Source organism: Natrix helvetica, assembly GCF_964273705.1.
Source record: "Natrix helvetica genome assembly, chromosome: 2".
NCBI classification, from domain to species: Eukaryota; Metazoa; Chordata; class Lepidosauria; order Squamata; family Natricidae; genus Natrix; species Natrix helvetica.
In genome coordinates this window covers 106,928,761-106,943,217 of record NC_138552.1, presented here as the reverse complement: position 1 = coordinate 106,943,217, position 14,457 = coordinate 106,928,761, and the positions used below count along the sequence as shown (strand labels likewise).

The 14,457-nt window shown below is 40.9% G+C and overlaps 1 protein-coding gene across 1 annotated transcript in view; it reads right to left on the bottom strand.

Annotated features, from left to right (window-relative positions):
* GTF2E2 (general transcription factor IIE subunit 2) overlaps positions 1-12,099 on the bottom strand; it is a 41,482-nt gene extending 29,383 nt beyond the window's left edge. Inside the window, exons 1-2 of the mRNA XM_081940150.1 lie at positions 11,940-12,099; positions 6,856-7,022 (exon numbers count right to left, since the gene is read on the bottom strand). Coding sequence (XP_081796276.1) covers positions 6,856-7,018 — 163 coding nt within the window. The 5' untranslated portion in view covers positions 7,019-7,022; positions 11,940-12,099. The remainder of the gene's footprint in view (positions 1-6,855; positions 7,023-11,939) is intronic.
* Between the last annotated feature and the right edge of the window lie 2,358 nt (positions 12,100-14,457).

Sequence of the window (14,457 nt, the reverse complement as noted above, 5' to 3'; positions counted from 1 at the left end):
TCAATTACAAAAGACTCCATCAAAAATCCCAAGATCCGGAACATTCCCAAAAAAGAAAAGACACATGCCTGAAGATATTATCTTAGAAATAGAAAGCTAGGTTAATGTTAAAGGAACTTTTAAAAAACACTAAAAATATAATCAAATGCAAATAGCTGGCCATTCCACTCATTGCACAGCTAGAGAGCCCATCAAGTAAATTAGTATGCACAACCTAAAAACATGGGTAGTCCTTGCTTAATGTCCTTGCATGTACAATGTTAGACATAAATTACCTTGTTTTTTAAGCTTCACACATCTCTCTTTTTGAGCATCTCACCAACTGTATCCAACCCTCTGGAATGACCTCCCCCCCGACATTAGAACCACTACTGACCTCCGCTCCTTCCGGCAAAAATTGAAGACTCACCTGTTCCGATTAGCAGGCCTGGCATAATTACAACTGTCCCTCCTGGCAAATGTATTAACTGGTTATTTTAGGGGTATTGTTTTTAACTTATTGTGTGTGTTTTAGGGGCTCAAAATCCTATATTTATATATATTGCTTTGTACAGTTTTTTAATTCCATTTTTAACCTCCTCCATTCCAACTGTACATATTCAATTTTTATTGTATTTTGATATATTTGGCATGGACTGTACACCGCCCTGAGTCCCTTTTTGGGAGAGGGGGCGGTCTAGAAGCATGAATAATAAAACCCCAACTTTCTGCTATCTTTAAACACATTTCATCTCTTTCTTCATATATTTGTTATTTCTTTCTCTCTATCAAACCACTTCAATATGCTTCTTTCATACTGGTTATTCAGTGCTGTATTCAACCCATATTAATTAGCACTCATTTGTTCTTAATGCTACCTCTCCACGTTTCTTCATGTTTGAACATATACACTTTAAATAATTCCTAAATTTAGTCCACTAAATTTAATTTCCTTTGTTTCTTCAGCATATTCCATTCCTCTCAAATTTCATATAACAAAGTGGCAAAGTACATGCTCTTGTAAACAACCATTTTGACTCCTTTTATTCCTTTTGTCAAACATTTTTAACAGACCTCATGTCACCCTTTTTTTTCTACGAACATTCACACTTGTTAAAATTTCTTCATTTCCTCATCTTTAGTATACATTGTCATCAATGTACATAAATTCATCTATTTGGTTTAATTTCCCCCCTTTATGTATAAACTCCACATATCTCATTACAACATAAGATTTATTGCTGGTTATAAATATTCATGATTTCAATTAACAACACAGCATCATCCAGTTTCCAACATACATTAATGTCTGTATAGCCAATTGATTTCTTCTAAAGACCCTCAACAATTTCTTACACCAATGGGACACTTTCTATTCAGTATGTAATTACTCAATGAACTTTCCAAACCTTTATTTTCATCATATAATGCTTACATGGTATTCAGCAACTACTTTTAAACTTTACTTTCATGCAAAATGTTCCATAATTCAGATCTATTCATGTTATTGCATGCATTTTCAAAATATGCAAATAAACTTTCTTCCTACTGAAGAGCACAGGTTTGTTCTGGAAACCCTTGTTCAATATAAAATTGAGCTGCACTTCCCAAATTTTGTTAATTGTCACCTATTGTACCTTTTCAAGAAGAATTCTATAATTTTAGCGTTTATTATTGTTACTTTTCCTTTTGCCTAGAGCAGGGGCATCAAACTTGCAGCCTCACATTGTCATCACATGACATATCACGACTTTCTCCCCCTTCACTAAATAGGGGGTGGGGGTGGTCAGCTTCTGATGCATCTGGCCCACAGGCCGTGAGTTTGACACCTCTAGTCTAAAGCAGTGGTTCCTAACCTGGGCGATATCACCCCCCCAGGGGGCGATGGAATGAAAAGGGGCGACACGGGGGTGAAGGAATGGAAGGGGGGACGATATGGGGACAATGGAGCGAGAAGTTTTGGGGACATTTTTGAGACTTTTTTCATAGTGAACCGCTATATATCTGTTGTACAAAAACATCAGATCGCTCGCTATTAGTGGATTGAAATGTGTTTTAAAATGTTCCTCCAGCTAACTTCAGTACAGAACGCGTTGCGCAGCAGCCTTTATCACTCTACCCATACAGTGGCGCGCCATTGGCCAAAATGGACAGCGATGGAGGGGTGAACACTTCTTTCGAAACATCGCATGCTGAGTGGCTGTCCCGTGATGTCAGCTGTAATGTCAACGTAACTGTGACCTCTCAACATGGCCGAGAAGAGGAAGTGTTGCCAATATTTTGTGTGTCTCTTTGTATTGTACTTTTTTAGCGTGTCCAGTTTGATATTATATTTTCTTGGTTTTATGGTTTCAATTTTTTTTGTTGTGCTCTTCGTGTAAACTTTTTGTGTAGATATATTTTTTTTTCTTCAGTTTAAGGCATTAATTTTGTCGCTCTGATTTTTGTTGCTTTCCTTCTGTAAAAAATTTCTTTGTGTCTTTTGAACCCTTTTTACAGTGTGCATGAATATATATTTTCCTCGAATCTTAATTTAGTTTCAGAGTTTTCGTCTTGAAATTCTTAGTTCCTGCATTGCAGTTTGTTCTTATGCCCTTTTTATATTTCTTTTTGCATTTTAAAATTTACTTGTAATTAAATCATTAAAAGTTACTGGTTTTTTCGGGCATTTCATTTTCTTGCAATTGAATTTTGTTTTCAGTGGTCATTGCATTTAAGTGTCTTGAATAAATAAGATAATGAAATACATGTATCACGAAGTTTGGGAGTAAAGTGATGAGTGGCATCAGAATTTTTCACACAGTTGAGATATGGGAAAACGACTTGAAATAAATTATTTGCATCGATATGTCCTGATGACAATTTTAAAGAAAACAAAAAATGTGTTTGCATAAGTTGAAGGATTATTTCCCTGTGTTGTGATTGAGAGGTTATGTTGGGGGAGGGGGGCGATGATAACTTCCTCAATGGCTCAAGGGGGCGATTCTTTCAAAAAGGTTAAGAATCACTGGTCTAGACGAACAATTAGCAGCATTCCCCAACTACCAGACACAGAAGCAGTTTTCACCTACGTATAAAACAAATCCCTCAGCCATAATACGAACAAGTCACATCCATATTTTAACATTTCTTCAGTTAGAGCTACCAGACATGTAGCCTTACCATTTTCAACTTTCATATGTGTTTATGACTTCATTTTCATTATTTTTGTCTTGGTTAGTTATATGTACTGTATTCAGCTCAATTCCACACTTCAAAATATCACTGTTATTACCGTGTTTCCCCGAAAATACGACATGTCCTGCTAATAAGGCCAGGCCTGTTTTTTGAGGTGGGTGTAAATATACATCCACCCCCAAATATATGCCCTAGTGAAAGGGTGCCGTGGTAAGTACAGGAGGAAGCCCTTCCCTTCCCTGGTCACCTCAGCACTTCTCGGCTCCTTAATTGGATCAGTTGAGCCGATATGGCTGTCATTCGAAAAACAGCTGATTTGCGGCTGTTCAGGCCATGGCTTCCGGCAAGTGCGGCTGCTTTTGCCATCGATTGCGGCCACAAAAGCAGCAGGAGGCCAAGTGATGCACTCCACACGCCTTGCACCGGCCTTCTGAAGCGTATTGTAGCAGCAGCTATCCACAATTTTTTTTATCATTATTTCGTCCTGACCCACGTGGCCCAGTGAGCCATGTGGATCGGGACAAAATAAGGGTAAAAAAATGTGGATAGCTGGTGCTACAGTACCTTTTGGAAGGTCGGCTTGAGTCTCCTGCTGCAAAAGTGGCTGCACCTGAGACTGCTTTTGGGAGGAGGCAAAGGGGAAGCAATCAGCTTCACCTCGCCCTTGCCCTGAGCCCCCCTTTCGGCTGAGCTCAAGCAGAGAAGTGGCCCGCAGGATTTCAGGAGCAAAGTTGAGGCTGACAGGAGTCAGGGCAGGGGAGAAAGTCCAGTGCAGCCCCAGTGCTCTTCTTTCCTTGGAAACAGAATCTTGGGAGTGGGAAACAGCATTCGCAGGAAGGGTGGGTATGTCGGTAGGTGTATAAAAAAAACAAAGCAAGGGAGCCAGCAGCCACGGATTAAGGAGTTTCGTAAAACAGTACGCCTACATGCAAAGTTTGGCGAGGGAGGGAGAAAAAAAAACTTCCCTCTCTTGGCAGTGTTTTGCTTGAAAATATTTGAGAATCAGACCAGAGAGAAGGAAGAATGAGCCCTGCAAGGAGATGCTGCCAATGTTGCCGCCTGCGGACACAGACAGAGCGAAGTTCATTGAAGACCTCTCCGGCCAGCCCACAAGACTATCTGAAGGTGGAGGGGGGGAAATTTCCTGCACATCGGCAGCGGCGTCTTCTCACAAGGGTTCTTCTGACATCCCCAATTGTATGGATTTCCATGCCTGCCTTTACGGGATGTTGCTTCGCACCTGGGACATCAGGAGAAGCCCTGTGAGGAGACGTCGCTGACAAAGTGCAGGAAATCCCCTCCCCCACCTGTAGATCATCCTTTCAAAATGTAGTTTCACCAGGATAAAGAGGTGGCTGGAGGTGGCGTTTGAGTCAGGTTGGGCTTTCTTTGCAAGGCGGACGATCTGGGGAGCAAGAGATTTAGGAAGCCTGGGCTGGCATGGGGCAGTTTCTCCAGTGAAGCATCTGATTCATTCCCAGGGGTGAACGTTTTGCCCTTCACCATCTCTCTGCCCCGGCTTGGAAGCTGCAGAGGAAGCCTGCCATGCCTGGCGAAGGTGGGGGGGAAGTGACAGCAAGAGGAGCCATGTCTCGCTCCACACATCTCACTTCTCCCCCACCCAACCTGCCACCCGTCTCGCTAAAGAGATGGTGGGAAAGGGAAGCAGCCTGGATTCTGTTAGCATTGGGTGGGAAGAGTTGGGCTGCGAGACATGCGTCCTACCCGAGATTTGCAGCTCCATTGTGTTCCTCACTGTTTTGTCCAGGGAAGTTGAACTCGCGATATTTTTTTTTTTACAGGGTGCTTCCCTGGACAAAACAGTGAGAAACACGATAGAGCTGCAAGTCTCGGGTAGGACGCATGTCTCGCAGCCCAACTCCTCCCACCCCGCCCCAATGCTAACAGAATCAAGGCTGCTTCCCTTCCCCACCGTCTCTTTAGCGAGACGGGTGGCAGGTGGGGTGGAGGAGAAGTGAGAGGTGTGGAGCGAGGTGTGGCTTCTCTTGCCATCTCTTCTCCCCTCCTCGCCGGGCATGGCAGGCTCCCTCTGCAGCTTCCAAGCCGGGGCAGAGAGGGGGCAAAACACTCACCCCTGGGGATGAATCAGATGCTTCACTGGAAAAACTGCCCCACGCCAGCCCAGGCTTCCTAAATCTCTTGCTCCCCAGATTGTCCCCCTCGCAAAGAAAGCCAACCCAACGCAGGGGGGTGACGGGAGACGTCAGAGCAGTGCCGGCCAGTGGCTTGGCCAGTGCAAAGAACAGAGAGGGGAGGCGATGGGGGCGACAGGACATGCAGTCCCATGCTTGCCGCCTCCTGCATCCCCAAAATAATACACCCCCCCCAATAAGGCCAAGGCCATATTTCGTGTATCAAAAGAAAATAAGACTCTGTCTTATTTTTGGGGAAACACGGTATAATGTAAATCACTTATGTATTGCTTCATTTCAGTTTCATTGCAAATCATTTCATCGCTTAATTTTTAAAATCTTATTCACTCTGCTGGAAACTCCATGTTTAGCCCTCTTAACCCATTTCCAGAATGTATTATTTCTGTGATCGCTCTTATGTGCGTTTTTTTATCCATAGCTTTTTTTCATCAATCCACCAAGAATCCTTTTCCTTATTTCCTATTACCATAACTATACATTCATTCCTAGCACTCAGTACCACAATTTTGATTTCTCTGCAGAACTTCCACATGAACTTTTTTTATTGCTCCCTTCCATTCCTTCTATTTTTTACAGTGTATCATATTTGCTTTCTTATAGCTATTATACTTTCACTCTTGTTACTTTCACTTCTTTCCTTTTCTTCCCGGACACTTCTTTTCCAAGATCTACTCTTCAGTCTTACTGGGAAATGTGGGGTGGAATATAAGTCCAAGTGCTACTGCTATTCTTGGGTCTCTGAATAGTCCACTTTTTCTTTACTTGCTTTTCTCCCATATGTCCATGTTACCTTGCAGCGTAATTTTTTTCCTGAATTCATGTTCAATTATTTTTCCATAGTCATTTCTGGTTCTTCCATTAGCATTACACATTGCAGCATAACATACAACTATTAACAATTCATGGATTCCAATTTTTATTTGTATCCATAATTTAGATGACATTCATCTTTTGACATATGGCATATTTTAGCTCTTTCATTCATAAAGTTATATCTTCATTTCATTGCAAGCGTTCATCAGCTCCACTACATAAAATCTGATTACCTTCCTTCAGATTATTACATTATTTTTCTCTTCGTTTCAATACAAATTTAATTTTTATACAATTTATTCTTTAACTCATGCTCTTTATATTCTTTACATTTACATATTCCTAGTTGTAATCTTCCAAATATCAGACTTGCCGACTGATGACATGGATATTTAGCTTCATCACCTATCGTGGCCAATTAAGACTTTCACATAACAATTTTAGATATGTTAAATGAGTAGAGTAAGAATAGACTACGTTACCAGCCACAATCACAATCATGCTACACTCAACATTCCCTGCTAGCAGTAAGAGCAATAGTTATCAGTTTTCATATGCATTTTCACATGCCACATCCAAAAATTCAGTTTTAAGCTAATATGTTCACCTTATTCTATGCCAGCTATCTATGCAAGTCAACATGCTATTATTACCTGCACCCGTCAACCAAGAGATACATTGCTTACTCAAATTTCCCTCTGCCTCCACTAACCTGCATTTGGTTTTGAACTTGATGAACCACTCTGTTCTACTTTGGCTTTTTTCTTTTTAGAAGATGAGGAATCAGAAGAAGGTGCTGGACGTTTCTCTACAGCAGGTGTGCAGAGGGCTCGTTTTTTGAAAAGTTCTCGTTCTCGTAACAAGTTTGGATCCATAATTCTGTCACAGAAAAAAAAATGACACATAAATATTAACACACCAAAACCATTCCTAATTTAATATTGTATGTTTAAAGCTAGACTCCAACAAATCTCTGCTTGCAAAAAAAGATATGGTAACTGAATATGCCACCTTAAAAGGTGCAGCATTCTCCAATTGTAATTACACATATTTATCAAGAAACACAACTTGGTACCCACCAGCAATTCTGAATTGATTTCCATTACTTTACTTTATTGGCTTTTCTGGCAAGAGTTGATGATATTTTAAAATGTCTCTCATTAACTCCGAACAATAAGAAAATTTTGTAAGCCAAATTTAAACTAAAAAAAAAAAACTTACTAAGAAGAAAACTAAATTATCAAGTTCTAGAATCAAAAAAGAAACTGGATTGGACAGCAGGAAAGCAATTATTTATTTTATTAATTATTACAGCAGTTATATCGAAGTACCTGGATGCCTCTTTTTAAAAAGCAAGATACAAAATACAATGAAGATATACATACATAAATGTTTGCATTTATTTGGTGCTTTACTTATCTCCAAGCAAGACAATTACACTAAATGGTGACAATTACAAACCTATATATTTGGTAGACAAATGTTCTTACTAGCCAATTTTCAGCAAGATAATATAAAACTATAGTAATTAAATAGATAAATGTTTAACCAATTATGCTTAGCATTAAGTGTTTTTCAGGGAAGTATCAACTTCAAATTTTTGCTTACTATAATTTTGACTCTAAATAGCATATTATGTTCATTTTCATCAAGCAAAATAAAAATCAATTACTTGAAAACAAGCAAAAACTTCAAAACATTTAGAAAAAGACAATTTATGAACAGGTTTGGAAAATTCTGGATTGGAGTTTTTTTTTCTTTAAAACAATTATGTAAAGTAGGTCTGCAAGAATCACAGTGAAGTTGAAAGCAGCATCACAGTGCGAGCCATTTGAATTAATTCCCTAAACACTACAATGCATCTATTGTATTTTTTAAGGCATATATGATCATATTTCCATATTTTTAAGCAATTATTGTATAGATTCAGAAGAAAATATCTACATTAATATACTGCATTAAAGCACAGTCAGGGGGAGAAAGTACAATAGCCTGCCTGACATAAAATATTAAGGTGTAAATCATACTTTATATATGAGATCAGACATGATACTAAACTTGCTTTAACATGATCTGTAAATTCAAGTTATATATGTTTTTCATTCCAAATTTCATTGAGACATTGAAACTTCCAAAATATGTTGTTGTTATCCTACTTCTTAAATTGTCCTTGGATGGCTCTATCTGCATGCTAGAAGTTTATGAAAATAAAGCTGATTTATAGAATTTAAAAGTGCTGCATAACACCGCTGTTGAATGATTTTCATAGCTACAGTAGATTCATAATGGGTACACAAACTGTAGCCTTTAAGGTGATAATGAAGCAATTTCCAACAGGCCAACAAGCAAAAACTAGTGATTGAAACTGGGAGATAACGTGCAATGGTATCCAGAGGGCCTCATCTGTAATGAGGATAGTAATCTTTGACCATAAACACGTTTTCCCAAAATAAATGGGATGGCTGTGCACATGAATGCTGTGGTTGGGCATTCCTTTTTTCAGTGTATAGTGCGGATTGGATTTCCCCCCCCCCCCCCCTTGATTGAACCCTGTGGGGCAAGGGGCATCTATAGTCGGCAAGCCTTTATTTAGCCTTTGGAAAAGCTGGCCACAACATCATCCTTCAACATCTCGAGAAGGAGAACACACAGAAGAGCTTAATGAAGTTAAGTTAGTTCCAACTGCCATTCAAGATGGCTGTGCACATGGATGAACTCTGTGGGGCAAGGGGCATCTATAGTCAGCAAGCCTTGTTACAATTTGGATTGAAATGTGAAAAGACTATTACAGACAATTTTATATGTTCTCATAAAATACCAGAGGTGGCAGCTAGGTCCCTGGGGGAGCCATTGGATTACTATCCCTGCGGGAAGGAGGCAGCAGAGAAAATGGAGGGACAGGAAGAAAGAGAGGATGTCGTGCAGGCATTCTTTTTAAGCTGAGAGGAACTGAAGATATATGTGGAATATCATCCTTGCAGAAATAATAAGGTTGCCCTCCTCCTCCCGACATTCTTTCAATGAAGACATGGATTTGCCAGCAGACCAAGTGATTGGTCAGATTGTTGTCGTCAGGGATATCATTATGCTTTGTCAACCATGAAAGACAGGGAAAGGCTTTTGACTATACAGGAAGTCCTCACTTAGTGACTTCTTGTTCAGCAACCATTCGAAGTTACAACAGTACTCAACAAGACAATTTATGGTTGGTCCTTGAAGTTGCGGTTGTCGCAGTGTCCCTACTGGATCATGATTGAGGCACTTGGCAACAGGCACACAGTTACAATGGTCACAGCTTCCCACAGTCACATCATCACCACTTGTGATCTTCACTGCCAGCTTCCAATAAGTCAAGCCCATGAGGAAACCAGCCACCACCTGGTGTTGTGCTTAATGACTGCACACGATTCCTTAACAACCACAACATGGACTGTCATTGTACACTGAAGATCGCATTTAATTTAGTTGTACAAGTTGCAATGACAATAAAGTAAATTAAACTAAAGGATTGCCATGAAAGATAGTTACAGTGAATCTATCTTACCAATACTACACAACTACTACAAAACATGGATGCAGTTTTGAACTACGTCAATAGAAAGGTGTGTTTACATTCTACTCTTGAGTATTGAGAATGTTGTATAAGTATAATCTTTATTATTATTGTACTTAAATACAACAAAATTGGTTTTAACCTCACTGGTGCAAAATTATAGCAGAAACGAAAAAAGAAAGAAAAAAACTAGTGTGCGCATGGAGTGATTGTGGTTGTATTTAAAAGTCTGACAGCCCAAGGATAGAAACTATCTTTAAACCTATTTGTTCGGCTGGCTATACTTTGATGTCTTCTGCCCGATGGTAGAAGTGCAAAGAGACACTGAACAGGGTGTGAATCATCTCTGAGTATCTTCCTTACTCAGAGAAAGCAGCGAGATCTGGCCATGTCATCCAGTGGTGTCAGAGGGCAACCAATGGTTTCTTGTGCCGAATTGATCACTCTCTGTAGTGCCTTCCTGTCTGCAGCTGTTAAACCAGCATACCATACTGTAATACAATATGTGAGGACATTTTCTATAGTGGACCGATAGAAAGAGGTCATCAGCCATTGTTCCACCTGATTTTTTTGCAGGACTCTAAGGAAATGAAGTCTCTGTTGGGCCTTTCCAATCACCAGAGACGTGTTGTTTTTCCAGGTGAGATCTTGACTAATAAGCACTCCCAAGAATTTAAAAGAGGAAACCCTCTCCACACAGCACCCCTCGATATACAATGGGGCAGGCTCCTCTCTGTGCTTCCGGAAATCTAGCACCATCTAGTATCTAGCAAATCTAGTAGTGTAAGAAACCAATAAAGACAGTGCTTGTTTCAATTTATTATGTTTATGCTGCTTGGACTGTTAGGAAACAGGAAATGTAAGTTAAGAAATAAATCTAAAAAGGGACAAAGGGTAATCTAGAAAAAGGGGAACTGGGCAAAAGATGGGGGGACTGATTAAACATGGGGAAGTTCATGGAGAGGGGAAACAGGTGTTCTGAGAAGATTGTAACCCTGTAGTCTTTGTCATAAAAGATGGTGGCTCAGTTGCTAAGACGCTGAACTTGTCGATCAGAAAGGTCGGCAGTTCAGCGGTTCAAATCCCTAGTGGCACGTAACAGAGTGAGCTCCCGTTACTTGTCCCAGATTCTGTCAACCTAGCAGCTTGAAAGCATGTAAAACTGCAAGTAGAAAAAAACCAAGGACCACCTTGGTGGGAAGGTAACAGTGTTCCATGCGCCTTTGGCATCTAGTCATGCTGGCCACATGACCACAGAGACATCATCAGACAGTGCTGGCTCTTCGGCTTTGAAACGGAGATGAACACTGCCCCCTAGAGTTGGGAATGACTAGCACATATGTGCAAGGGGAAACTTTGCCTTTATGCATGTTATGTTTGTTTAAATTATTTAAATTAATTAATAAATTAATACAATTATTTAGTCTTTGTCAAAGGGGCCAGCAGGGGAGGGATTTGTGCTTGGGGTTGAGGGAATAAAAAGCTGGAGAAATGCATTCCTGTGGGTGCCTACTTGTTAGCCACCTGCTCTTGCAAGAATGTATTTGGTAATGAACTGTTTGCTGCTTCACTTGATGACTCTGACACATTTCTGACTGGTGAGTCCGTTTCTCACCGTAGTACTTAGGCAACTTATTTTAGGTACAGCCAAGATCTGGAATATATCTGAAAGACTGTCCTGCATAAACGTCTGCTGCTCTGGGGGTATGGACAAGAAACAGAAGATGGACATTTGATTTCGGCTGAACGTCCCAGCCGTTCAGCTAGAGAACAAATTCTCCTTCGCAAAAAAGTATTTAAAGCAAGGGTTGAGCCACCGTACATCGGGAATTCTCTAAAGAGAAGCATCTTGCCGAGGGAGCTGCAGTACATGGGCATCCTTTTAACTCCATAATCAAGACTTCCACCGAGATACTCCCAGTCAGAAAAGGTCTTCGGCCGCTTCGTGGCCTTCCCTCATGGAACTACACACCGAACAGCTCGAAGGCTCCCGCGAGCCTCCCGTGTTTGAAATGCGAAAGCGGCGTTTCCTTGTTGACCTGCCCAGAATTCTCCCGTCTTCCGCTTTCCCCGTGGACCGCCCCTGTTTCCGAGGGGCTGCTGAATTCCTCGGCCCCCTGAGGAAGTCGAGCTTCGCAACTCCGCACCCGAGGCGGCGGCACAACGTCGCCACTCGCCCTTCTGCTCCCGACCTGCTCTAACCCCGCAAACCCCATCCCGAGACCTCGCGCCAAGCCACTCACCTCGCGCATGAGGCGACTCCAACGGCAAGGAGGAAGACGGGCGAATCCGGGGAGACCACCGGCTCCTCCTTTCCGATTGGCTTAGGAGTTCCTATTTAAGGGCGCCCATCTTTCCTGTCGCCGGTCCCTTGCATTTTGCGTCAGAGTTAAAGGAAAGGTCCGGAAGTAGGACAATTGCTATGGCAACAGGAAGTCATTTGCCGAGCGAAATTCTGTTCTCCCCCCCCCCTCCACAGGAGACGAATGAGAGCTTGTTGAATTTATGGGCTTCGCTACGCTTCTCAACCTTAGTAATTTTAAGTATGGACTTCTACTCCCAGAATCCCCTGGGCAGCAAAAGCCGAAAGGAGTACAGAAGTAATCAGTGCTGATCGAGTGCTGTAGATCTCAGAGGGAAGCAAAATCCATAGGAAGAATCCCCAGAGCGCAAGCATTGTGGGCTAGAGCTACTAAAACGCTACTGTACAAAATACAGTATTTGGCTTGGCTATGGCTACTTCCAGTCTGCTTCCTGCTGATCCTATTCGCTTCCATGAGTAGTCTACTACACCATACTACTCTCTGCTAAATGCACAGAACGGCTTTTATCTAAATCTAAAAAGCTATGTAAATTTCGGAAAAAGTGACTAGAACTGACTGGCAGAAGTTTCCAAGAATAGCCTTGCATGTTTAGAAAAAACATACACACACAAAAAAAAACAGAAAAATGAGGTGTGATGGTGCACTGGTTAGAATGCAGCACTGTAGGCTACTTCTGCTGACTGCCAGCAGTTGGCAGTTCGAGTCCTGCCATCTCAAGGTTGACTCAGCCTTCCATCCTCCAGATGTCAGTAAAATGAGGAGCCAGATTGTTGGGGACAATAGCTGACACTGTAAACCACAGGGAAAGGGGCTGTAAGAATCTGTGAAGCAGTATATAAATCTAAGTGCTATTGCTAAAATAAAACTTCTCTGAACCTGTTACATCATTCAAAAGCTGCTTCGTAATCAAATATGTTAATCATGGACTGGCAAGGGCTTGGAGGCTATTTGGTAGCATCCATTCATTTTAGGAAGTCCATCATAATATTCAATGGGATAACTTTGTAGAGACACCCCACATATGTATCTTGACTCCATCTCACTTTACTATAACTCATTTTCCTCATAGATATTATGGTTAGTCAGATACTAAGAATTCCTAAATGTTCTAGGTCTGTGATGGCGAACCTATGGCACACATGCCAGAGGTGGCACGCAGTGCCCTCTCTGATGGCACGCGAGCTGTCACCCCAGTTCAGATCTGCGCATGTGCGCGCATGTCACATCAGCCAGCTGGTGTTGGGGTCTCTGCTGTGCATGGGGAGGGGAGCAGAGCATGTGCAGGGGGGTTGCATGCAGGGGTGTTGTGTGCGCATGCACGGGCATGTTCGGGGGTGGGTGAGTTACACAAATTCCATTTTAGGGGTTCGGGTGCACGCACACGCTTTGGAACTCTGACCAAAAAAGGTTAGCCATCACTGTTCTAGGTTTTAAGTCAAGTTCTATAAATTTGTTTTCGGACAGAAAAATTAACTATAAATAATTGTAATAATTTATCCATTAGCCATGTACAGAACAGACAGGTGAAATTTTAATAAGGGAGTCGGAGAAGGATGAAGATGAATTGTCAAGCTTGATTTTTTTAAAAAATATATACATCCATATCATTATATGAACAGTGAGGCATCTGGGTATCATTCATTTAAATACAAATAATAATAGTAGTCAGTCACCACTCCAAAGTTTCAATTGTCTATGACCTCAGAAGCCAATTTAGAAACCGTTTGCTCAATCCTAGCATTGCTCCTCAGGGGAATGCAATAGTTATTGTTCTTTGTATCCCACAATTAGTCAATTAGTTCCATTTAAGTAATCCAGGAAGATTTCCAAACGTCTCAAATCTACTCTGTAAGTTCAATCATAGATCCTAGCATTTAAAAGTCGCTTTCTTTAAATGTCTTCCATAATCTCAGTTAAACCTCCAATAATCATGAAGTAGACAGATATAGAATAATAGATAGCACAGCAGACCTCACGGTGTTATTTATTTCCATTTCCCTTTATGTCTTATCAGCACTTCCCAAGGTTATAGGAATTTAGTATATATTCCATTCACCAGTAGGTGGCGCCTTCAGCTTAATTTTCAATGTTGCATAAAATCTAACATGTTTATTTCAGTTTTTTGTAAACAGTCAATATTCAGACTAATAATTCCAGCATTTTAAAATGACTTACCAAAATATTGACAATAAAGTTTAAAAATCCAAACTTTCTATATTTTAAAGATTTTGCATTCTCCCTTTAGTTCCTTTTTTCCCCGGCTCTATTAATTTTTCTCTCTGTAACTATTCGCCACTTTGACAAGTATTTCAAAGAATCTCTTTTCCAGAGTTTATTTTCTTTGGGGTTAAGTTCTAGGTAAAAATAGGATTAAAAAAAAAGAAGTTCCAATCACTGTTCATCTACACCACTCCAGTACATTCTTTCTTTCTTCGGT